The sequence below is a fragment of the Ylistrum balloti genome, unplaced genomic scaffold (genome assembly GCF_031769215.1).
Source record: "Ylistrum balloti isolate Yb309-2 unplaced genomic scaffold, AGI_CSIRO_Ybal_v1 Utg369988, whole genome shotgun sequence".
NCBI classification, from domain to species: domain Eukaryota; kingdom Metazoa; phylum Mollusca; class Bivalvia; order Pectinida; family Pectinidae; genus Ylistrum; species Ylistrum balloti.
This window is the reverse complement of record NW_026782072.1, coordinates 727,428-755,081: the sequence shown is the minus strand read 5'-3', so window position 1 is coordinate 755,081 and position 27,654 is coordinate 727,428. Positions and strand designations below refer to the sequence as shown.

The following is a 27,654-nucleotide window of genomic DNA, read 5'->3' as shown; positions in this document are numbered from 1 at the left end:
TTGTTGCCCTGTACATCTCCTCTTGTTGCCCTGTACCCGGCACCCTGTTTCACTATACTTGGCCTGTCATTATCGTATACCTTGTTCCTTGTTGCCCTGTACCCGGCACCCTGTTTCACTATACTTGGCCTGTCATTATCGTATACCTTGTTCCTTGTTGCCCTGTACCTGTCTTCATGTTGCCCTGTACCCGGCACCCTGTTTCACTATACTTGGCCTGTCATTATCGTATACCTTGTTCCTTGTTGCCCTGTACCCGGCACCCTGTTTCACTATACTTGGCCTGTCATTATCGTATACCTTGTTCCTTGTTGCCCTGTACCCGGCACCCTGTTTCACTATACTTGGCCTGTCATTATCGTATACCTTGTTCCTTGTTGCCCTGTACCTGTCCTCCGGTAGCTCTATACCCGGCCCCATGTTGCTCTATACTTGGACTGGCATTAACCTGTTTCGTGTTGTTCTATAAGTGACCTCTTTTTTCCCCTATACTTTCATGTTGGGGGAGTTCAGATCGATTGAGATCGTCAATATTATTGCTAATCTTATGTCTACCCTTCCTCCCATATGTTCCAATGTTAGAAGATCCAGGAGCATCCATACTTTTGAGTTTGATAGAAGAAAAAAAAATGATTAGTATATGTCTGTCTACCCATAGGCAGACTGTTTTCATGCAAGGACCGAACCAGACAAAATCTTCCATTTTACATTGAATTTTCAAGAAAATCTACAATGTCATTGTATGAACATAACTTGAAGCCAGTCGCTTGCTTCAATAAAACTTTACTTATGATATAACTAATTGTAACATAATAGCAGATGTCCCTATTTTCATTTCTCTTGTCATGAATTTTCAATTCCATGTATTGCATGCCAAGCAAGACATTGCCAGTATTATCAAATAAGTCACACAAGTTCTTGTCACTAGGTGTATCAAAGACGTCCGTCCAAATTTTGTCAAAGATGCGTGTTAAATATGACAAGGAATATCTTCTCAATGGTGTGTATCAAAAATATCAAGTCATTGTCAATGGTGTTTGTCAAATGTCAAACAAGACCTTGTCAATAGTGTGTGTTAATATGTAAACAAGACCTTGTCAGTGATGTGTGTCAAATAAAGAATGTTTTTACAATGGTAAGCATCAAATATGTCAAGGAATATTTTTTCATTGGTTTGTACCAAACATTCCAGAATGACCTTGTCAATGATTGTGTCCAATGTGTCAAATAAGATCCTGTCAATGGTGTGTGTCAATCATGTCAAGCAAGACTTTGTCAATGTTGTGTCTGATATGTCAAGAAAGACCATGTCAATGGCATGATATAATGTGTATTTAGCCTTATCTTGTCAATAACGGTTAATTAACTGTAATTTGAAACCAACAATATCAAGTAAAAGTACTTGAATAAAAACAAAGATAATGTTTTGACACATTTAATAATTTATTGTAGACTTTTTATGGTACATTGCTGTCAACAGATATATGAATATTTTTTTTTACAAATATAATAAAACTTTGTTGTGGCATAGAGACAGAGGTTTTGACCTGATGCAGTGTAAACCTGTGTGTAGATTTTATATAGAAATGTTTCTACAACATCTGTGACAATATGAAGATATCCCTATTTCTAAAAACAGTAAACTCATTAATGTTAAACATATTCAAAATGTGTTAAGTAATAAACAAACAGAGAAAACCAGAAGCTTTTTTTTGTATAAATTATTATCAATTTCACAAAGTGGAAAATAGTTTTGTACTAGAAGCTTGCATCCCATTTCTGTAATACAACAAAAAGAAAGATATAAAAAAGATTATTTATTTGAGTAGAAGGTGGAATGAAATTGAACATCCTACAAAAATATAATTTGACGATGCAAAAATCTTCTTCCACATAAAGATACATTGACAACATGTAGGTGACAACAGTGACGAGACATGTATACGGGGCAGGACGGACATTACGTAAGGGCCACTTGTGATCGGTTTGAACCAGTGGAAGGACGGATTGATCTCGGACAATTAACTGTGTATCATCAACTTTGGATATACATTGGAATAAAAACTGAGACGTTTTTAATTATGGTCAACAAACCATTTTGATATCTATTATATCTAAAATGTAAAGAACAGATTTCCAGCAATACATTTAGTTAAAAGAAGTATTCAATGCCTTAAATATATTCCACGGATTATATCATCATCAATATATAATTTAAAATGTAAAATGAATAAAAGTAATTATTATGTCAGTCAGCTAAAAGAAGAAGTAACACTTGAGGTGTAAAAATAACACAGCACTTGTAATATGCATTTATTCTATATAATACATATTTATGCATATCTTAAATAGCAGTAAAAAGGAATGTTGATACATAAGCCATATCTACAATAGCAGTCAAAAGGATTGTTTATACATAAGCCATATGAAGGTGAAGTCAATAGAATTACCAAAAGCCTCACAACAGTCAGTTTATCAGCTATAGGACACAATCTACACCTGGGCTAGAATTCACTGTTGTATGATACAACTGATATGTTTTTTATTGGTAGGGCATTTTCATGCTTGATTTGGTCAAGTGAACAAAACATTTCTTTAATATATTAAACATTCATATGTACAGTGAATTTATTAAACTGCACTTTGTGCGTTTATCACAGATATGCATATAATACATATATTTAAATATCATTTGTTTTCAAACAACTGCTGCAGTTTCTTATCTAAGGTATAGGGTAACACTACCCAAAAGTTGTCAATCAGCATATACAGGTAGATGTAGGCTCAGTGTGCACAGAGAGATGTACAGTCAGTGTACACAGAGAGATGTACAGTCAGTGTACACAGTGAGATGTACAGTCTGTGTACACAGGGAAATGTACAGTCTGTGTACACAGAGATGTACAGTAATGTACACAGAGAAATGTACAGTCTGTGTACACAGAGAGATGTACAGTCAATGTACACAGCGAGATGTACAGTAAATGTACACAGAGAAATGTACAGTCAGTATACACAGTGAGATGTACAGTCAGTGTACACAGCGAGATGTACAGTAAATGTACACAGAGAAATTTACAGTCAGTGTACACAGTGAGATTTACAGTCTGTGTACGCAGAGAGATGTACAGTCAGTGTACGCAGCGAGATGTACAGTCAGTGTACAAAGTACAACAAGATGTACTATTAATGTCCACAGAGAGATGTACAGTCAGTGTACACAATATAATCTGATTGAAAGATCAATAAAGAAAGACACACAACAGCTGAATGAAATCCCTTTTTCTTTGATAAGTTAGTTAAGATAGCAACATTTTCAAATGCTACTTGAAATGAAAGACCTCATAGTACATTTGTTTATCCTATTTTGATGTCCTCATCATTTCTTCTTTTTACCACCCCCTGGACTTTTTGCTCCTTTTGCACTCTTGTTTCTACCCTTTGGTGATTTTGAGGTGACCTCTGCTGCCATTGCAGCCTCCTTCTCAGCCTCAGCTTCCTGTTTCCTGCGTTCTTCATCAAGGAACTTTTGTCGGAAAGCCTCTCTAGGTTTATTTATTCCTTCCCTGGCAGAGTCCAACATGGCCTGTACAACAGAGAAATAAGTGTGTCCTAGTATGAAACACAATGACAGCCTACACAGATAGTATACAACGTTAGACCTGATGATAATAAATATATTGTCAGTATCAACATTTCTTTGTAGTACTTTTTATGTAGTAATTTACAGGCAAATATAAGCTGTTTTCTTTATCTGGAAAACTGAAGGGAAAAAATGGAAAAATAAACATGGTTTTTCATTTTTTCCTTTGTAAGTATATTAAAGGTAAAATTATACATTATAGATACTGCATGTCTTTCTGTATTCTGTTTGTTTAATACAACATTCATTCAAATTTATATTTTGATTTATTTTTCCATAAACACCTGTTGTCTATTGTATATAAAGTAATTTTTCAGAAGTTCCTCTTTAAAGTGTGTTACATATCCAATATTTCATATTTCAATTCTGTGTTCAGGATCAGCATAAACTGAAACTATATCGTCATGGCTTTGAAGAACAATGAAATACATTAACAATGAGCTCCATTGAGATATAGCTTGACTAAGGAATTATTTCAGCACGACTTTTATCTTAACAATAAAACAATTTTCTTTTCAGAAAAAAATGCATGCTGTCTCTTTATGATAAAGTTCTTTAAATTTATTTGATACATTAAAATGATTCTCAGAGGAACACATTGTACATATGTATTAACATTAATGAATGTACACATGCTGCTACGCTACTGTGAAGTACAGAAGCCCAGAGTAACAAAAGTATAACTGTTATCAACATGTGTACATTACAATAACAGAAGCCTGCTAGACAAAATGTGAAACATGCTGTATATCTACTCATGTAAATACAGTGGCATGTGAATCTGTAAAACAAAACATAAAAAGATGTTAGTAAAACGTGAAGGAGTTGTTAAAGGGGAGGCACTCAAACAGACCAAGGACACAATTTATCAGAATCCTAATGGTAACTTTATAACCTGGTTATACTTTCTTTTGATGTGATAAAAAAACATGAATATGTACATATTATCATGTTGTTATACCATATTCACCAGTAAATCATGTAATTAAAAAAAAAACAAAAAAATAAAAAACATCAAACACTGAAATGTAAAATAACTTTCCAATGCCCAAATTAAAACATGATTAACACATCCACCAAAAATGAAAACTATCCAGTCTCAAAACGCCCGAAATTTGAATTCACACAAACTCTCACCATATCTAAATCTACAAGCAAACTACACTAAGTCTGATGAGAGATACTTAAGATTATCTCTGTTAGACCTGGTTTCATGTCCGCTATAATATCATACACAAACTAACAATTTCTACTTGGCAGACAATTTGCTGCGTTTTCTCTGTATAATAAATTTCTGTCGATATTGTTCACGAGCAAGTTGAAAGGCATCTCTTTCATCGTCAAGACATTCCTAGAATGGAAAAGGAGTAAAAAACAAGGAAGAGATTATTTGAAGAAAAGCACAGCACACAGAATCTAAACAGAACTAAAGCAAGTTCCTGCTATCATGAAAAATTTCTAATGACAAAACAAAGTTTTCAATTACCAAACCCAAGACCTGAGATAAATATCTGCATAATAGTGTTTCTACCAATCTGTTTTAGATTCAACATTCCAAAGTATATTTGCAGTAAACATTTCTTTATCATTATAGACACAAATTTTTCTAACCATGATTGTGGTTAGATATATTCACAGAAATAGCACTGATATACATGTTTGAAATATTGATAAGCAAGTAACAATAAAAAAAGACTTTAGATTAAGATAACTTACTGCTATGTTTACAGTGACCCTGACAGACTACAGTTAAAGAGTCGATCCAGATCTAAGTGAATTGTAAAAAGTAGTGTACAAAACAAGTGTTCTTATTTGACAGCTGTGTAAGCCTGTGTTCTCCCTCGACTTCTTTAAGTCACTGGCTAGGAACCCAAACTAACGTGACTCCATCCTTTGAATTCTTTTAAGTCATTGGCTAGAAATCCAAACTAACGTGACTCCATCCTCTGAATTATTTAAAGTCACTCGCTAGAACTCCAAACTAACGTGACTCCATCCCTCAACTTCTTTTAGTCACTAGCTAGAAACCCAAATCAACAAGACTCTATCCTGTGACTTTTGTAAGTCACAAGCTAGAAATCCTAACTACTGTGAATATGGTTGTTTCTTAAGGGGCTCAATTTTTGCAATTTAGACAGGCATACATAGGTGGGGGTTATTTATACAATCAGTGGACCTACCGGTATATGTACATAATGCGTCACAAATTAATGCATGTGGGTAAAATTTATTCAGCCGAATGACTTTTGTGTATTTAGTGTAAATTTTCCACATGCATACTTTTCCATGTATACAGAAACAAGACCGATCTCTTGACTTTAGTAAGTCACTAGCTAGAAATCCACACATCCAAGGCCTAATCTAACTACATAAACTATTTACTAGGATGAATAATCAGCACAATTAACTTCAGTGATTTTATATTTTGCACTAGAAACATTTCTTGTCTGAAAATAAATCTGCAAGCTGTAGATTAATAACCAGAATTATAGGACACATATATAAAAACAGCAAATTAAAGAATAAAATACACGATATCATGGCAAAAAAGAACTATTTCTAGCTATTAAATAAATAAGTTGTTCCTCTCACAGCAAACAGGCAGTGTACCTAGCTTTAAAACTCAAGTGATTGTTATTAAGGGTATTTCATGAGAAGATAAAAGTCTAGAGGATCAAGGATTGTGTGGAGAATAAAGAACACCTAGTAGACATGTTATAACGACCACACCCACCTGTAGGTCCTCACACTGCTCCAGCTGTTTGATCTTGATGTTGTTCCTCATCAGTTTATCTTGTTCCCTCCAATTCTTCACTTGTTCCCTGAAGGCCTTGTACTCTTCCACCTGTCGTTTGTTCTCTTCCTCTCGCCGCTGGATCTCATCTTCATCCAGGTATCGTGGCTCTCCATTCGCCTTCCTGTAAAATATTTTCTTCTGTTTAGAAACTTGTTGCCATAATGACACTAAATCTTCCTGAGAATATTATAGCGTACATCGTTCTGAGGAACAGGGAAGGAATGTCTGTTCGGGGTTTGTTTGGGTATAGGGGAAGATTACCCAGGTACATACTGACCTGAGGAATTGAGTGACATCCCACAGAAGGAATGTCTGTTTGGGTTTGTTTGGGTATAGGGGAAGGTTACCCAGGTATAAACTGACCTGAGGAAGGGAGTGATATCCAAAGGAGGAAGGATCTCTTTGGGTGTGGGTGGTGGTGGTGGCTCCAGGGTGAGAATCTCCTCCTTGTCTTCATGCATAGAGAGAGGGGTCTGAGGGGGTGGGATCTCTGCCTCTGACTCGGGTTTTTCTTCACCTTCCTTCACCTCTTCTTCATCCTTGTCTGGGTGAAGTTTGATCAGGTGAGTGTTTAGGTACTTGAGGCGAGACTGGAGAGCCTGAAATGGTCAATGGGAGCATATGTAATTCTGCTTTAAATCTACAATTTACATGCTTTCCATTTTCTTCTAAGATGCATTTCTATACAATTTCAATCTTTATTTTTTGTAAACTCAGTTATTACAGAACAGCCCAACAAAAATCAATCCATACCTTGGCAGCTCGGCCTGGCTCAGCATTCTCCCATGCTTTCTTCATGGCTCGTATCTCATCAGCACGCTCTGTGTCCTTTTTCACCTCAATGTCCTCCTGGTAACACAAATCCAAACATTACTGAGATCAGTTGGTATGTATATTTTAAGTTAAGTAAACTCTGAACCTGGTTGTAGTATATATTGGCTAGTTGTATAATTTTTCTGGTTATGAATTGTCAAGGTACACCTGCTCCTATCCTTGATACAAATACTTTATATGGTTTGTCTAAAACACAATTGCATGTCAGGTACATGGTTTTGTACCATTCCGTCTGCCTGATTACATGGTTGGTGTACCATTTACCTCATTAAATAGTTTTGTACCATTCCGTCTGCCTGATTACACGGTTGGTGTACCATTTACCTCATTAAATAGTTTTGTACCATTCCGTCTGCCTGATTACATGGTTGGTGTACCATTTACCTCATTAAATAGTTTTGTACCATTCCGTCTGCCTGATTACATGGTTGGTGTACCATTTACCTCATTAAACAGTTTTGTACCATTCCGTCTGCCTGATTACATGGTTGGTGTACCATCTACCTCATTAAATAGTTTTGTACCATTCCGTCTGCCTGATTACATGGTTGGTGTACCATTTACCTCATTAAATAGTTTTGTACCATTCCGTCTGCCTGATTACATGGTTGGTGTACCATCTACCTCATTAAATAGTTTTGTACCATTCCGTCTGCCTGATTACATGGTTGGTGTACCATTTACCTCATTAAATAGTTTTGTACCATCCCATCTGCCTGGTCACATGGTTTATGTACCATCTACCTCATTAAATAGTTTTGTACCATTCCGTCTGCCTGATTACATGGTTGGTGTACCATTTACCTCATTAAATAGTTTTGTACCATTCCGTCTGCCTGATCACATGGTTTATGTACCATCTACCTCATTAAATAGTTTTGTACCATTCCGTCTGCCTGATTACATGGTTGGTGTACCATCTACCTCATTAAATAGTTTTGTACCATTCCGTCTGCCTGATTACATGGTTGGTGTACCATTTACCTCATTAAATAGTTTTGTACCATTCCGTCTGCCTGATTACATGGTTGGTGTACCATCTACCTCATTAAATAGTTTTGTACCATTCCGTCTGCCTGATTACATGGTTGGTGTACCATTTACCTCATTAAATAGTTTTGTACCATCCCATCTGCCTGGTCACATGGTTTATGTACCATCTACCTCATTAAATAGTTTTGTACCATCCTATCTGCCTGATTACATGGTTTATGTACCATCTACCTCATTAAATAGTTTTGTACCATCCTATCTGCCTGATTACATGGTTTATGTACCATCTTCCTCATTAAATAGTTTTGTACCATCCTATCTGCCTGATTACATGGCTATACCATGTATAGGAACTAATTACCCATAAAATAAGTCTGCATTCAGATAAAATACCACACTGTATGTCCTATACTTACAAAAGAGCTGGCATCGCTGACCACTCGTAGTGTCCAGTGGGGCTTGGTCATGTCAAATGCTTGAGATGGAGGTCTTGATCCCTTCTGATCCTTATCTTTGTCCTTCCCTCCTTTCTTGTCTGTCTTTCCACCTTTCCCTCCCTTCTGGGAGCTACTAGATGTCGCAGGAGCCTTCTCCTGTTTGGGGGGAGATGGTGGCCTGTCTTTATTGGCAACTGGAGATAAAGTACTGGTTTATTAGTTACACAAGTAACACCTGATCATCGTTATCTTCAAAAACAGTTATACATGGAAAGTTTACCTAAAATGTATATTTTTGGATGGAAGCACATATAAGAAAGTGCAAAAAAAACTAAACAGCTGGATTCAACTAGTTACTTATCATTAATATCAAAGGGACAAATAGTAAGATTATGTTACAAAAGTAAAATCATGATCAATACAAGAAGATATCACCAACTTGATACAAAAAGATAAAGTTCTCAAGTTCTACGAAAAACCACAAGACAATCTGAAATAAGATAAACTATATCGTGTGCAAAATTCATATCAAATATAAAAGTAAATGAAAAATAAAACTTTCAACCAAGCCATCAAAAATATCTGCTTACAGAGTTTTAATCCTCCCCAAAATAAACAGATATTTTAGGTAAACTTAAACAGTTATTTGCAATTAAAATGCAACTGAAAAAAAATTGAAAACATATTTCTACAGAAATTTGTTTTTACACACACAAATATAAAAACGATTATGAACTGAACTGGATATGTAAGTCAGAAACTTATGTCTGAGTGATACATGCTGTGGTGATAAATTGTGTTGAGTGCATTGTGATAGGGTACCAACATGTCAGATTACATAGTCCAGTCAAGTTGTGCAACACTTAAGCGTGTCGTGGGCACCCATTGGCCAGTCTTACTAGCCAATCACATCTGTGGAAGTGTTGCTCGATTGATCACACATACACAGACAGTGATCATACTGGATGTGTGATTTTACTTGTAAAGCATGCACCATAACCTCAAGCTTAAAGATAATCCTTCTTCCCAAGTTAAATGTTGATACACTAAACAAATTGATAAATATATACTTGTGTATCTAGGTATATGAATACATGTACATCAGCTAATTAATTCTAATACCTTGTAAAAAAATTAAAAATACAAATCTAAAAACACTTGTATTCTAAATAATATAAAATTAATATTTAGTAGTATAATACATAATATGGGGTATACAGAAATATAACATCTTCTGCTACCTTAAGATAAATCCCCATTGCACTGTGCTCACCAATATTGAGTTAAAGGTCTTTTTTTACCTTCATATAAGACTACAAAACACCTAGTACGATCACTATATGTACAGTCACTTACTGTCTTCATTTGGAGGTGGTTTGAAGCTTACTGATAAAAAACAAATATAATCTAAGTTTTATTGAAGATGCATGCAAGTATTTATTTTTCTTCAAAGAAAACTGACAGAGAAATTATCATCAAATAGCCTGAAGCATGACTCATGTGAATATAAACTTTTATATGACTAGGAAAGTGTGTGAGAAATTATTGATATTTGCTAAAAAGATGCGAAACTGAAAGTTTGAACTAAAACAGTGTTTTCTAATTAAATTAGATGTCTAAAACATTACATGAGCATTATATATCAAATAGTTTTACAAACTACAAGGAATGGAAATAATAATGAGATTATGACCCTTATGTATAAAATATCAGAGCTGACATTTACATACACACAAAAGCTCATAGTATGGCATTTATATACACAAAAGCTCATAGTATGGCATTTATATACACAAAAGCTCATAGTATGGCATTTATATACACAAAAGCTCATAGTATGGCATTTATATACACAAAAGCTCATAGTATGGCATTTATATACACAAAAGCTCATAGTATGGCATTTATATACACAAAAGCTCATAGTATGGCATTTATATACACAAAAGCTCAAAAGCTCATAGTATGGCATTTATATACACAAAAGCTCATAGTATGGCATTTATATACACAAAAGCTCATAGTATGGCATTTATATACACAAAAGCTCATAGTATGTCATTTATATACACAAAAGCTCATAGTATGGCATTTATATACACAAAAGCTCATAGTATGTCATTTATATACACAAAAGCTCATAGTATGGCATTTATATACACAAAAGCTCATAGTATGGCATTTATATACACAAAAGCTCATAGTATGGCATTTATATACACAAAAGCTCATTAAATGTACACACTTAGTCTCACAGTATAATGTGTGTAAACACAAAGTCTCAGGGAAGGACATTTGTGTTCAGTTTTTGAGTATAATGACATACAAAGTCTCAGAACATGGCATTTTTATACATATGTGTACACAAAATGTCTTGGATTGTAATATTTGTGTACAAAAAAGTTCCAGAGTAGGACACTTGTGCACACAAAGTCTAAAAGTATGACATTTGTGTACAAACAGTGTCTCTAGGTATGACATTTGTGTTCAGTTTTTGAGTATAAAGACATACAAAGTTTCAGAACATGGCATTTTTGTATATATGTGTACACAAGAAGAATCATACCAAGACAATTGTATACATACTACGTCTTAGATTATAACATTTGTTTACAAAGTCTCATACATATATAGTATGACTTTTACCAGCATGACGTTGGTTGACTTTACTTTGATATTTTAAGTGGCCATTGAATTTCACTTATCATGTAGGTTAATTCTAGTTTTTAAAGAATGTCCAAAATACAAATTTCTGCTGTCTTTGATAGGGACACCAGATCAGTTGGATGTTGGGACATAAAGAAATAAGATAATCTCAGAACCACGGGGCAGAAGGACAAAACTACGATGTGGGAAAGAAATAAAGGGGTAACATTAAAGTGTAGAAAATTTTTCATATCATGGAAAAAGTGGGGTTATAAGAATTATGTGTCATCTGGGAACTCTATAACATTTAACTGAGTGAGACAATGAAAGGAAGGGTTTCTGATAGAGGGTGAAACCAAAGGACCATGTGACTTATGAGAAGTATTGTAGCTTGATGTGCCTGTAGCTACCTTTGAGCTCATTCTTCTCTATGTCCTTGAGCATCTGTACAAAAATCCAGCTGCTCTCGCTGAGGGGCCAGCTATTACGCATCACTGTTGCTTGGATGATGTATTTATGTGGCTGTAACAAACAAACATATCAATCAGAAACGTTCTCATTACTGCGTAATAAATCAACGAAATTTCTACGTTAAAAAATGTTCATATACTGAATATTACACTATCAACCTCATTGATTTACTAACGAAATACAGGTTATCAAATTCATGCAATTGATATGCAGTAGATTGAAAACAGCAGCATTACCAATATGGAAATAGGTCATGAAATTCAAAGCATCTCCTAACTATTGCATGCACAAAATCGCATTGCTTGCATTTTTTTTTTATATATATATATTTTTGAATTTTTGAATTTTTTACAGCTGTACAAAAAAAAAATCACATTTTCAATATTTAATATTTTCGAATATATATTTATACTCTTATACATGTAACTAAAGCAAGGCAGATTAGTGTTAAGCCTGTGTTAATTCTTTTTGTAATTCAAAATTTCATGAATCATAAATGTCTGGTAATTGCTTTTTCCAAAGTTTTACAACAATTTCATTTTTAGATCAAATCACAACTTGACTACCTTCAAGTCTTTTTCATCAATTTCTCCATCACTCACTCCTGCATCAGAATGCCTGCTTCCCCTCTGGAAAAATGACATGCCACATCACAAAAACATCACCCCATGCAGTCACTAAACTAGTCCAACGTCATGCTTTACAATATGGTGTATATATTTCTTTATATTAATTGTATTTGACTGTTAGATGTAAATTTTCATGCATAACACTTTGACTTCAATGAAGGTATCATTAGTGTTACAAACTGGACATGCGATTATTCTAATATAACATGCATTTAACTAAACATCACACCAAACACTGTGTAAATTACTTTATATGATTTTCAACACTTTGTATATTTAAGAGTACAGCACTCCAGTTACAGTACTAAAGGGTACATTCAGTACACAAGTTACCATGGATGTATTCAGAGGCGCAGAAATTACAGGGTATATTCAGAGGCGCAGGAATTACAGGGTATAATCAGTAACCAGGTTAATTACTAGAGGATATATTGAGTTTCTCAGGCACTAGAGGGTATCCATGGTACTAGTAGGTATATTACTATATTTAGTACCTGATGAACTAGAGGGTGTATTCAGTATCCATGGTACTAGTAGGTATATTACTATATTTAGTACCTGATGAACTAGAGAGTGTATTCAGTATCCATGGTACTAGTAGGTATATTACTATATTTAGTACCTGATGAACTAGAGGGTGTATTCAGTATTCATGGTACTAGTAGGTATATTACTATATTTAGTACCTGATGAACTAGAGGGTGTATTCAGTATCCATGGTATATAGTGGGTATATTACTATATTTAGTACCTGATGAACTAGAGGTGTATTCAGTATCCATGGTACTAGTAGGTATATTACTATATTTAGTATGATGAACATGTATACCATGGTACTAGTAGGTATATTACTATATTTAGTACTATATTGTATTCAGTATTCATGATACTAGATGTATATTACTATATTTAGAAGGTGTGTATTCAGTATCCATGGTACTAGTGGGTATATTACTATATTTAGTATATTACTATATTTCATGATACTAGTAGGTATATTACTATATTTAGTACTAGATGAACTAGAAGGTGTATTCAGTATCCATGGTACTAGTAGGTATATTACTATATTTAGTACCTGATGAACTAGAGGGTGTATTCAGTATCCATGGTACTAGTAGGTATATTACTATATTTAGTACCCCATAAACAAAATGGTAAATTCATTACCCATGTACTAGATTATATATTAAATGTTCCAGGTACTAGAGGATATTTTTAGAATCCTTGGAACTAGTAGAGAGTATATTCAGCATCCAGCGTACTAGAGAGTTTGTTTAGGATCCAGGGTATTTAGGATCCAGCGTACTAGAGAGTTTGTTTAGCGTACTAGAGAGTTTGTTTAGGATCCAGGGTACTAGAGAGTTTATTTAGGATCCAGCGTACTAGAGAGTTTATTTAGGATCCAGCGTACTAGAGAGTTTGTTTAGGATCCAGGGTACTAGAGAGTTTATTTAGGATCCAGGGTACTAGAGAGTTTATTTAGAAGCCCAGGCACCAGGAGGTATATTCTACTACATAGGTACAAGAGGTTATATTCAAAACCCATTTTTTTCAGGATCCCGGGTACAAGTCTAGAGAATATATTCAGCATCTCACATACTAGAGATTAGATTTAAAACTCCAGTGGTCATATTCATAATACAATGTATTACTTAATACACTTGGCAGTGAAGAATTTTCAGGTAGATTCAGCATGCTTCTCTCTGGAGTTAACACTTCTAATACTAGATAATGTATTCTTTGATCTTATTCTGTAAGAATCGATTGTGATTCCATTCAAATTATGTTACTGTAACTAGTGCAAACAAACACTCAGCTGCATGTTATAATGAAAGATCAGGCTTCACTTACCGAACCACGCCCATCTACACTTTTGGCGGACCCTGTACGCTTTAGCTTGCCTGTGCTGCCCTTTACTTTACCATCTTTATTAGCTGGGAAACAAAGATAAATCATTAACTTTCTGCATGATGAACATGAAATAAAGGATTTATTTATACTAGTTTCTGACAACCATAACAACACTTAATTTCTTATAACTACATGTATATATACATCCTTTATAAATTTATCATGTACGGATTACATTTTCCTTATGTGTCCTGTTCTGGAAAAAGAAACCAAAATCCCTATTACACCTCTGTTTACATTAAGTGTAACATACATGCTCTGGAGCTTGGACGTTTATCCTCGGAGTTCAAGTCAATGTCCTTTTGGAAGATGAAGGCTGGGATAACAGCATGACCTTTGCCTGTAGTGCTGGCAACCTCAACTTCATCGTCCAGAACAACCAGCTTGATATACACATCCTGTTTTGATGTATTCACTTGTATACTGGTTACATTTGGAGGCATGTGATCCTCATTCACCTTCACAGCATACCTGTGAACAAAGTTCTTAATTAAACCATATCTGTCAACAAGATTCCACATCTAATCACAACTATCAACAGTCTTCCTCAATAAACCATTATCTCTCAACAAACACTGTAATAAACCATTATCTCTCAACAAACTCCGTAATAAACCATTATCTCTCAACAAACACTGTAATAAACCATTATCTCTCAACAAACTCCGTAATAAACCATTATCTATCAACAAACTCCGTAATAAACCATTATCTCTCAACAAACTCCGTAATAAACCATTATCTATCAACAAACTCCGTAATAAACCATTATCTCTCAACAAACACTGTAATAAACCATTATCTCTCAACAAACTCTGTAATATACAATTATCTCTCAACAAACTCCGTAATAAACCATTATCTCTCAACAAACTCCGTAATAAACCATTATCTATCAACAAACTCTGTAATAAACCATTATCTATCAACAAAATTACTCAATGAATCATCATTCGTAAAAAAAAAATTTCAAAAAGAAAAAAAAAATCAATAAACCATTACATGTCCAGAAATTTACTCATCGAAGCCACCTCTGTCAAGGTAACTCAGATGCTACTCACCTAAATATCACATCCTTAGGGTTAGGTATGTAGTAATCCTTGAGTTCCCGTACATGGAATGTTGAGTTACATGTAACTTCATTTTTCTCATTCTTCTGTGGCGCTGGTAGTGGACTCAATGAGCCAATCAGACGCATCCGCCACTTGTTGGCAGCCAGTGGCATCTCTGTAGTCCTAGCTTCAGCCACAAATGTGTAGCCTTTCTATAAGTACATACACCTACCATCAGTGACCAAAAATATCAATTTAGAAATCCCTTGACTTACTAATAAACTAATGAAAATTTCTGAAAGATCTCTTGTAAATATATTTCTGCTGACATACATGTAGGTTAAAAGTACTGAAGAGAAATATTTCCTACATTAACACAATCTAGATATCCTCATTTACCCTTGTCCTATTCAAGTAACACATGCTGCTAATACAATACAAATTATGACTGAATAATGATACAGACCCTGTTTTTCTTGTAGACGTAGGGGGCGACTCGCTGGAAAACCTTGGGGATCTCCTCCCCATTATCATTGTTAATCACTCTCAGCATACATGTGTTGATTGGTACATACAGTTTGGGTACCACCAGCATCTCCTCTTGTACATAGAATATCTCCCTGACAATAGATAGTCTTTAAATATAGTTCTGGACATTCACAAAACATGTCAATGCTACCCCACCTTGCTATAACATGAACATTATCACATCATTATTCACAATTAGATAAACTGTAACTTGAATGCCTGGTTTCTAGAGTTTATTGAAGAATCACAACCAATGAGAACCTCAGAAAGATGAACTTTTTAATGATATTATAGCAACCACCAAGTATGAAGATTCATCAAACCCTAAATCTACTTATAGCTGGTAAAGAACTTACCTGAACACCACAAACCAGTTGTTAGCTGGCTGGTCTGGGTACTGCCCTGTGTAGTCAGCATACGAGATCTTGTTCCATTCATCTTGGTAGAATGGATACTTTGACATAATGTCAGGGTCCAGTTTGAACATGTACCTGGAGGAATATAAAAAAAACAGTCAGTTTTTATCTGACCTTAAATCAGGAAATAATTAAATGATTATAAGATCCTTCTGTGAATCTAGTCACTAGAATGCCAACTGTATTCTATACAATGCTAGGTTTACACCTGTTGGTTGGTTGTTTTGTTGGTACATGTTTCTCTCTCAAAGACTCTTCCTTTTGAAAGGTATTGTGTCACTGACAAATGTCTGTGTTCTGAGGATGTTATTTCACAACTGTGACTTACCTAAACAGATAAAGACCATTTTGTTCGATATTCTGTTCCAGGATGGCCCAGGATTTCTGTAGTGCTTCCATGGCTCGGCTGTTTTCTTCCGTCCCTGTAAACATATCAGGTTAACATAGAAACTGATGCTGATGGACCAGTTACACAGGCTGTTTTATCTGTAGTGATTCTGTAGTGAATAAGATTAACTACAAATACATACAACATGAAGGTCTAAACTTAGTAACAAAGAAACTTACCTAGAATATGTAAAGCTAACATAAAGTTTAGCTCTTTAATGTATTTTGTAGATCTGAGTTTTTAAATTAAATTTCACACCAGTTAAGACAGAAATACTTGACAGACAAGAAAATTTCCAAATATGACAAATCCAAGATTTGATCAAATTTAGTTGATGATGAATTACAATAAAACTATCACTATGTGATTCCCAGGTTTACGACCTACCAACAATATACTTACCAGGTGTGCGGGCATTGAGAAGTTTGCGTACAACATATCCTTTGCCAACCTTCTGGATCCTTATGGCTGCTATCTGCTCCTCAGTAGTAGGCTCCCTGTTGAAGAGTAAAATCTAGGTTCTAAGTTCTGTTTAATCAATAGATATTATGTCTGTTAGATCAACAGTCATACAGGATAATTTTTAATCTTTCTTAATATTTTAAACTACAGGCAGAGGACGAAGAATGTTAACAATATATTCTAATGTGCTCTTTTCTATCACATTTCAATTTATATATATATACTTTGATCATTTACTTTGTAAAATATTACACATCTGAAATCTAGGCCTTGATAATGTTACACTGGGCAGCTTTATCTGAGAGTTTTATATCACACCAACCTTCATCAGACAAATGACCAGTATGGAGCATACTAGCACTAATGCAGAAAGTCCACAACAGTCTTTTGTCTGATGAAGGTGACCATGTAGTCATCGAAACATCACATTCCAATCTTCTACTGGTTGTGTTATAAGAACTTCTATTTTATTAACATTACCAACCTGAAGAATATGCTAAGAACTTACCTGTTTGCCCAAGGGTTTTCTACTTTGTCTGCCTCTCCTGAAAAGAGACCATGGATACCATAAAAAATCATGTAATGGATGAGAAAACAAAAAACTTATCATAATATATAACAATATTGTTGATATGGTACTAGGAAACTATCACTTTTAATACTTTACTAGGTATCATTGTTTGTCATAGGAATGGCTAATATTGATAGAAAAGTGATTATTCCTTCACAATGAGAGAGAACATTACATCATTTGAAACCCTGAAACATCCTGACTGCAGAAATATCCATTTTTTAAAAAGTTTCAAATTAAACCAAACTTTGAGATACACCACCGATCTATTTGTTGTAAAAACCAGTTAGTTTCATGGCTATAATTTGTCTTTGATATCTACATCTCTAGTTAGCCAAACACATCACCTCACCAACACATACAGCAATCCGCAACACCAGAGAAACATCCTCAAACTTCTTTTATCCTTTTATGTTTTATTTAGACGAGATAGAATGAAGCAATTAAACATCTCTTAGAGACTTAAGTGAATCAGGTTGATCACAAGGCATTTTCGTTGTTGGACAATTATACCTGGTAATGAGTTTTTCTATAATGAAGTTCAGGATGAATCTCAAAACATTTTAACTAAGTAAAAAAAAATCCAATCTGATCCCTAAAAATAAAACAAACTCTCAACACCATTTTGTTTTGTCTACCAAAAATCATTCACCAATTACAATAAACCCAAACAATGTACAGTGAATCTTGTCTTGTATGCTGTGTCCTATACTTGTAGTTCCTGCTTTGTTAGATATTTGTCATGGATAATGTAAAATTAAAATTTTACGCAAACCATCAAAAAAAATCAATTATTTAACTAGTTTTCATTAAAAAGAATGATAATTTGTTTAAACTTGGTATTATTAATCAGCAACTTCAACATAAAAATGTCCGTTGTAACTTATGATAAATTAATGAATCAGAGTTTGGACACCTGAAATGCCTGTCACCTTTATCAATAGAACAAGTTTCACTGTACCAATTTCTACAACAATCACATTATAATATACATGCACATAATATCAAATCAAACATAGCAGCCAGTGTTAGACAATGTAGGTAAAACGGACATACCCTCTACGGACGGTTCTATAGGGAGGCATGCAGAAAAGAAAAACACATATTAGAACATTATAGGTGGTAAGGGGATGCAACTAAAGCTGAAACATATGGAGGATAATTTACATGTACATTATAAACAAAGGATCAGCAGGGAGGGATTATAAACACGGGCACAAATACACATTGATGGCTTATAATCAAAGTTTGAGAATTGTGGTGGGGTTAAGTTATAAGGTTTAAACAATGTTAAGATAGGTGAGTAGGCTACAAGGTTCAAAGGGATATCAGATGTTATTAATCACAAGGGTTTAAAAGAGTTTTTAACTTACATAGAAAGGTTCAGAAGTTTATTGTGGTGTTAGGGATATAGAGAAGGAAGTGTGTTCTTGTGTGATTAAATTCTAATAGTTACTGAGGATGGACACATTAGGACACATTCCTAACTTTTCTATCAGTCTTCTGGTATAGGATAAATCTATAGTAAACACTCATATTTAGTATTTTACTGGAGTTAAAATTTATTCTATACGTACTAAACAATAAAACATATTAAATATACTTTTGGTTTTTCTAGGTCAGTTGATATTTTTATCAAATTGAGACACTGAAAATGAAGGTTAGAATAACAAACATGTAAGGTTATAGGTTGTATAGTTCAATCGGACAAAAGGTTTTATATTGAATGAAGGCAATTCTAAGAATTGAAACATGTTGTTTTAGTAAAACTAGTAAACTCTATATGTTGAACTAGAAAGTACTCCAGAGCTCAATCATATTAACACCTTCCTATCACCATTCAACTGTCTACGAAAGTCCAACACACCATTCTCACTTGTCTCAAATTATCTACGAAAAAAATTATATGTAGACAAATAATGGTAGCAGATATTAGGAAAACCAACAATGTAATGTCAGAGATGTGTGAGGATCACATCATCCCTTTATCATCATTACATAATGTGTACCAATATTGACACTGTCTATAATGATATGTAACAGAAGTAGGTTATGGTTCTCCTGTTACATGTCCATCATATATCTTTTGATATACTTCATACTTGGTCTATTATATCAAATCATCAAATGTAATTATACAGTTCAGTCCAACTTCATCTGGGAGGAAATATACCAATTAGGACAATCAAAATTAGTGAAACTACTAAGTATTATATCATCTCAGGTTTTACTCTAATCTGACAGACTTTGTACAATCATCAATCACGGTTACATTTCATTTATTTGTTCTATAACTTTTGACCAATCTGATAGTAGTATGCTTATTATTAATGCACCTAGTTGTACTTTTTATATAGAATTGCTGTACTGACAGTGTTGAATCTGAGAACACTGTGGAATGTTAAGTAGCTTTTTCTCAACATCAATGATAGATTTTCAGAAAGACAACAGGATGGAATGAAGGCCACTCCCTCTATCATTCTGACAAGTAATTACAATAACATCCTCCATTAAGGGGATGAATATCTATACACTACTGTACTACTGTATTAGAAAGATAGTAGTAATTCTAATCATTCACTATTACAAATTATAGGTGCAAATCATTCCTAGGAACTAGACAAGCAGGTGTAAATTTCTCCTAAAGAGAATGTGTTTGCTTACTAACTGTGAAAAAGATTAATCAATATTACATTATAAACACACAAACAGATATACATCTGTACTCATTGTCTTCTCAGAATCTGTCAGGAATGTAATGAAAATTAGCTACAAAGTTCGCTATCCAACAGTCGATCAGAGTGAAAATCTTCTGATCATATGGTGATATCAACAATATAAGACTTATATATTCTTCTGTAAAAGCAATAATTTATCAAAACATAACAGATTAAAAGATACTGTAACATTGTTAATATCTAGAAAACTACTGTTAATATGGAAGGTAAACTGAATTTCCTGCGTCATCTGCAAGATTTAAAAAAGAAAAAGAAAAAAAAAATCATATCAGCTAGAAGTTTGGTAAAAATTAAAACCTACAATTTTAAACATAAGCAAAAGGATAAACAGATTCTTACAAGTAGCCTAGTACCAATATTATGTCCAAGCAAAGATCTAGCACTCAGTCAGATTCTGACCGGTGACGTCTATGTTCTATAAAACCAAAGTTACCTTGTGGTTTGACCTCCTGTTGTGTAACTCCTAAAGGGAGGTAATGATAAAGTTAATATACAGGGGTGCCAGAATGGACAGGTACAGCAAGGGAGATAAATACGTCGACAGTATGATATACAATGTTTATAAAGATTACAGACAATAATATATGATATACAATCTTTATAAAGATTACAGACAATAATATATGAGGAGGTTGAGCCATCACCAGTTATGATATTTTCCACCACCAGTCCTTGACTAGATGTTAATTACTATAACACAACACCTTCCAAATTCTTCTCAATCACTCCACTCTCTTACTGCCCATAATAAAATTACAGGAACAGTATATTTTTCAGATATCAAATACTAACCAGAACTGTGAAATGCAGATTTTGGGTGACAATTCTACTCAGTAAGGAACTAATTTAATGAAATACTTGTATATGTTATATACAGTTAAATTTAAAGCCATATTCAATAAGTAGTATTGTCAGCTATCCACTACCTCTAATGGCAGTGACTTACATATTAGATAACAAACCTTACTTATCAAACAATCATACAACTATAACATCTCACTCCCCTTCCAGGACCAGGTATAATTTAGTTCAGAAAAAGATAAAGACTCTCCATGAAAGAATAAGAATGATGACTAAGTAAACTTGTATAACAGAGAATAAGTTAAATAGTCATGTAAGGTACTTCTGGACATACAAATGTAACCATGGCAAACTGTAACATAATTCAGGTAGGAGATAAACAAAGCTTATGGTCTACATTACAATTAACCTTTGGTTAATCCAAACAAAAATCAAACAATATTGTTGAACAAGATCGAATTATACAAAATTATGCTAGTGAAAATAAATAATAGTTTGAACCATTGAGTCATTATTGCCAGAAATCATGAATAAATGTGAAAAATGTCTAAGCAAGACAGGAAACATTCTGATCCCCCAGAGTTACTGCCCTTGGCTTTTCTCTGTCAGATGGTATAGCAATAAGCTTGACAGCTGATGGGGGCTGAGAATGAACAGGACACAACCAAACTACCAACCAAAAACTAGAAACTGACAACAGCCTATTTGGACAATTGAAAAACATGGTGATTATAATGTAATTATCGTTAGAAACACTTACATGTTAATTGACTGATAAATGGCAGTTTTCATTTTGTACTTTATCCCCGTAGATATCGTGATAAAGAAATCATAGAGCAAGCCAAAAACACATGTCTGCTTGTGTATAGGCATACGTCAGTCACACGATGTGTTTCAGTTTGTAAGTAAAACAATTTGAACTATTTGAACAGACCAAAGGTTTATTGTACTCTTTAATAACACAGGTCTGATCATCACTGATACAGGTGTAACCATCACTGGTACACCATCACTGGTACAGGTGTAACCATCACTGGTACACCATCACTGGTACAGGTGTAACCATCACTGGTACAGGTGTAACCATCACTGGTACAGGTCTGACCATCACTGGTACAGGTCTGACCATCACTTGACCATCACTGGTACAGGTCTAACCATCACAAGTACATGTCTGATTATCACTGATACTGGTCTGACCATCACCAGTACAGGTCTGATCATCACTTGACCATCACTGGTACAGGTCTAACCATCACTGGTACAGGTCTAACCATCACTGATACAGGTCTAACCATCACCAGTACAGGTCTGATCATCACTGATACAGGTCTAACCATCACTGGTACAGGTCTAACCATCACCAGTACAGGTCTGATCATCACTGAAACAGGTCTAACCATCACCAGTACAGGTCTAACCATCACTGATACTGGTCTGACCATCACCAGTACATGTCTGATTCTCACTGATACAGGTCTAACCATCACCACTGATACAGGTCTAACCATCACCAGTACTGATACAGGTCTAACCATCACCAGTACAGGTCCGATCATCACTGATACAGGTCTAACCATCACCAGTACAGGTCTGATTATCACTGATACTGGTCTGACCATCACCAGTACAGGTCTGATCATCACTTGACCATCACTGGTACAGGTCTAACCATCACTGGTACAGGTGTAACCATCACTGGTACAGGTCTAACCATCACTGATACAGGTCTAACCATCACCAGTACAGGTCTGATCATCACTGATACAGGTCTAACCATCACTGGTACAGGTCTGACCATCACCAGCACAGGTCTAACCATCACTGAAACAGGTCTAACCATCACCAGTACAGGTCTAACCATCACTGATACTGGTCTGACCATCACCAGTACATGTCTGATTCTCACTGATACAGGTCTAACCATCACCAGTACAGGTCTAACCACCACTGATACAGGTCTAACCATCACCAGTACAGGTCCGATCATCACTGATACAGGTCTAACCATCACCAGTACAGGTCTGGTCATCACTGATACAGGTCTAACCATCACCAGCACAGGTCTGACCATCACTGGTACAGGTCTAACCATCACTGATACAGGTCTAACCATCACCAGTACAGGTCTGGTCATCACTGATACAGGTCTAACCATCACCAGCACAGGTCTGACCATCACTGGTACAGGTCTAACCATCACTGATACATGTCTAACCATCACCGGTACAGGTCTAACCATCACCAGTACAGGTCTGATCATCACTGGTACAGGTCTGACCATCACCGGTACAGGTCTAACCATCACTGGTACAGGTCTAACCATCACTGGTACACACTGGTATAGGTCTAAACATCACTGGTACAGGTCTAACCATCATGGGTACAGGTCTAACCATCACTGGTACATGTCTAACCATCACTGGTACAGGTCTAACCATCACTGGTACAGGTCTAAACATCACTGGTACAGGTCTAACCATCACGGGTACAGGTCTAACCATCACTGGTACAGGTCTAACAACCACTGGTACAGGTCTAACCATCACTGGTACAGGTCTAACCATCATGAGTACAGGTGTAACCATCACTGATCACCAGTACAGGTCTAACCATCACCGGTACAGGTCTAATCATCACTGGTTCAGTTCTAATCATCAATGACTCTTGTTTAGATTTGAGACGCTAAATTTGACCTTAGTGCATTCCTAGGGACTTACAACAGTATAAAATGGTCGGAGTTTTCTGATTACATAGTACTATCTACTGAGGACACAGGGATTATCCACAAGTACAGAACATGATAAGTTAAGACAAGAGTTATGGTTCTTGGTGATACATCTCTAATGTGAGTGAAGAATACTTTACCATGAGAAATTGACATGCCTGGAAACACATGGCTAATGCTGTTAAATATCTCACATCAATTAAGTACAAACATTTAAATGTTGATTATAGGGAGGGTATTCAAATGCTTTAATTCATCTTCTATGGATATTTTATATTCTAAATCTACTTTTGATATATTGTTCTAACAAAGTTCTGTCAATTTAACAGCTTTAGCGTTGACTTGAATGAACAATTTTTCAGAGTTCTAATGTATGTGATACAGAAATCTATATAAATAGTGCTATAATTATTGATTACTCATAAATGAGTAGCATGCATTTGTATACCATTACTGTCATGCACAATTGTGAGAGATTGAGTGACATGCAATATTACAATATATTGTGACATAGGGTGACGTGGCCAGAAGCTTGGGTGCCAATATACAAAGATAGCCAAACACCCAATATGTTCAGGGCATGATGTGGGCAGGATACAGGGCAAGGTGTAGGCAGGATACAGAACAGAGGTGGACAGAGGTGGATAGGATACAGGACAGGGTGTGGGCAGGATATAGGACAGGGAGAGGACAGGATACAGGACAGGGTATGGACCAGATACAGGACAGGGAGAGGACAGGATACAGGACAGGGTGTGGACCAGTTACAGGACAGGGTGTGGGCAGGATATAGGACAGGGAGAGGACAGGATACCGGACAGGGGTGGACCAAATACAGGACAGGGTGTGGACCAGTTACAGGACAGGGTGTGGGCAGGATATAGGACAGGGAGAGGACAGGATACAGGACAGGGTATGGACCAGATACAGGACAGGGTGTGGACCAGATACAGGACAGGGTTGGGCAGGATACAGAACAGGGTGTGGACAGGATACAGGACAGGGTATGGACCAGATACAGGACAGGGTGTGGACCAGTTACAGGACAGGGTTGGGCAGGATACAGAACAGGGTGTGGACAGGATACCGGACAGGGTGTGGGTGGGATACAGGACAGGGTGTGGGCAGGATACACAGTGGAACAGACAGAACAGTCTGTGTATGCGACACACAGCAAAATCACAAGGCAGGGTATCACTCCTGTGACAGGTGACACCAGGCAAAATTACAAGCAGGGGTCATAACATGTGACACCAGGCAAATTTACAAGCAGGGTGTCAGAACATGTAACACAGGCAACAAGGACATGTGTTTTAAACAGATTATGGACTCTGGGAAATGTGGCAAAGCACAAATTACGTACAAGGTACTGACTGGGGAAATGTGACACAGGATCCAACATTTCACTTACGCTTCTTGTCTTTATCCTTCTCCTTGCCTTGGTCTTTGGAAGGTTTAGCAGATCCTCTGTGACTTGTCATACCAGTTGCTTTAAAATCAAAATGTTAAAATTAATTTCTATCTCTTTTGTAAATTCAAGTTTTGCTTTACTGGTGTTTTGCACTGCAGTCATATGCACTGATATTCTAATATTTCATGTTTAGTTAGTACTTTCTGAACTTCATTGAAACTTCTATTTGCTTAATATACTTAGTTAAACTTTACCAAAGGAAAAACAATAATAATTTCAACCTTTCTAATGATATCTCTTTTTCAGCCACTCTTGTACTGGTTATATCAATCTGATTATTTCAATCATTCAAACAATTCACATAAATGCAGCTATATTAAGAGTGTTTGTGTAAAAACTCTCCTATGATGTCACTCTGAACCAGTATACATACAGTAGGTTATGGTTTCTCTACTTGCAGATGATATAAAACCATACCAGGCCTACTGCTGGACGGTAAACCAAGGATATTTTTGGTAGTAGCGTCAAAGGTAAATGATCTCCAGGCAAAGGCAAGGTCCTGGTTGGCAATATCTGATAGACACTTTCTCAGGGTATTATATAACGCATCATTGAAGATCTGGAATCAATAAAAATCAGTTATAAACAAAATGCCTCAACAATTTCATGTAAGGGTTTACTTTTCTAACCTACTAATAAATGGTTGGTGTTGACAGGAAATAAGTGGCCAGCATTTGAGACAACAACTGAACTTCACAAGGTCCCGACAAGTCTATTTTTGTAACCTACCTTGAAATGGTTGGCCTTTGACATAAGTTTATCATGTCTGTATGGGCAATGGTAATTGACAAGTTCCTCCCAGGCCTGCTTAAAGGCCTCACGATCGTTGAAATATGCAATACACTTGCCAATACTGTTCATTACTTGTGTGGCGTTGTCCACAAACCTACAGCTTTCCTGTAAGTAAACACACTTGTTATAATCTATCTGTAACACTTAATCAACACATCAGTTCTAATATAACAAAATGTTTCCAAACTACAACACATATATCAGTGCTATCATCAATGATAATATTGTCTCTACCTTTACAATGAAGGGAAGTAAAACCTATGTAAACACAGGGTGCTCCTCGGTTAAGTATCACAATTTACAATACATAGCTGTCACAGTATATTACTATACAAGTAAGTAGAAAATCTAACATAATATAGATATACATGACCTAAAACTGCACCTTTACCTTTCTAATAGACAGTTTTCAAATTACATTTTCCACACCATGTCTTAAATCCTCACTATCTACTGAAGTGGACCAATGTTTTACCTTTGTAAGTTGAGCCATCACAGTTTCCTCGTCACCAAAAACAAATGGTGTGGTGGAGCAGAGGTGAACGTGGTGGCCCAAAGGGGCCGTCATCTGGAACCGCAGAACGTGGCGCCTACAATACAATTCACAGCATGGTATATTACAACACAGATTTAATACACAATTTAGTTTCATTCCTGCTTTAAGACTATTTCATATGTTGATTTTAACTTTACACTTCAGGTAAAAAAATCTGCATTTTTGATAATATCATGGTCAAATTAATTTAAAATATATGTTTAAACATGCAATGGCAATGATATGGGGATTTGTACAATATGAAACTAGAACTGAAAACAGCTGATTGTCTGTGAATGTACATACCCTGCTGGGAGGTTGAGTACTGCAGCTCTGGTAGCTGTGGATCGTAGACGGAGAATGGGCTGTCCAGTAACAAGACTTTTCCAGGAGTATGGTTCAGCAATCAGTGAACCTGGATGGACTACAGGTGGCACTTTGTTTTCCATTCCTACCACTGAACCTGTACACCGTACAATGGTCATGTTATGTATTATCAGTTGGAAACACAATGTCTTGGATCCATTTAATAATGTTACCCACATACTTCTTTTTTTATTTCTTCACAGATATTTTTACAGGGCTATGAATGAATTTTCAACCAAATGCACTCAACAAAATTATCTGGAACTTAGAAACCAAATTCAAAGAAATCTTTGTCTTCTGATCTACAATGACAAGTGTGTTCCCTACAGTGTTACACTTTATATGTAATTGTGATAGAACACCATCAATTCATTTTCATCTACGTTGTCCTTCAGTCTGATCATCCACCTACAATTTTAAACTAAACTGACACCAAAATGCT

General features: G+C 35.6%; 1 protein-coding gene across 1 annotated transcript in view; it reads right to left on the bottom strand.

Annotated features, from left to right (window-relative positions):
• Positions 1–3,379: 3,379 nt before the first annotated feature.
• The window catches only part of LOC132547908 (androglobin-like), a 62,743-nt gene continuing 38,468 nt past the window's right edge, over positions 3,380–27,654 (bottom strand). The window contains exons 26-49 of the mRNA XM_060211712.1: positions 27,153–27,309; positions 26,787–26,901; positions 26,249–26,416; positions 25,937–26,078; positions 25,460–25,537; positions 24,189–24,206; positions 20,953–20,982; positions 18,838–18,852; positions 17,719–17,755; positions 17,151–17,245; positions 16,689–16,782; positions 16,301–16,435; positions 15,883–16,036; positions 15,426–15,628; positions 14,618–14,835; positions 14,305–14,387; positions 12,388–12,450; positions 11,761–11,872; positions 10,061–10,090; positions 8,684–8,898; positions 7,194–7,289; positions 6,804–7,039; positions 6,378–6,561; positions 3,380–3,586 (exon numbers count right to left, since the gene is read on the bottom strand). Coding sequence (XP_060067695.1) covers positions 3,380–3,586; positions 6,378–6,561; positions 6,804–7,039; positions 7,194–7,289; positions 8,684–8,898; positions 10,061–10,090; positions 11,761–11,872; positions 12,388–12,450; positions 14,305–14,387; positions 14,618–14,835; positions 15,426–15,628; positions 15,883–16,036; positions 16,301–16,435; positions 16,689–16,782; positions 17,151–17,245; positions 17,719–17,755; positions 18,838–18,852; positions 20,953–20,982; positions 24,189–24,206; positions 25,460–25,537; positions 25,937–26,078; positions 26,249–26,416; positions 26,787–26,901; positions 27,153–27,309 — 2,885 coding nt within the window. The remainder of the gene's footprint in view (positions 3,587–6,377; positions 6,562–6,803; positions 7,040–7,193; positions 7,290–8,683; positions 8,899–10,060; positions 10,091–11,760; positions 11,873–12,387; positions 12,451–14,304; positions 14,388–14,617; positions 14,836–15,425; positions 15,629–15,882; positions 16,037–16,300; positions 16,436–16,688; positions 16,783–17,150; positions 17,246–17,718; positions 17,756–18,837; positions 18,853–20,952; positions 20,983–24,188; positions 24,207–25,459; positions 25,538–25,936; positions 26,079–26,248; positions 26,417–26,786; positions 26,902–27,152; positions 27,310–27,654) is intronic.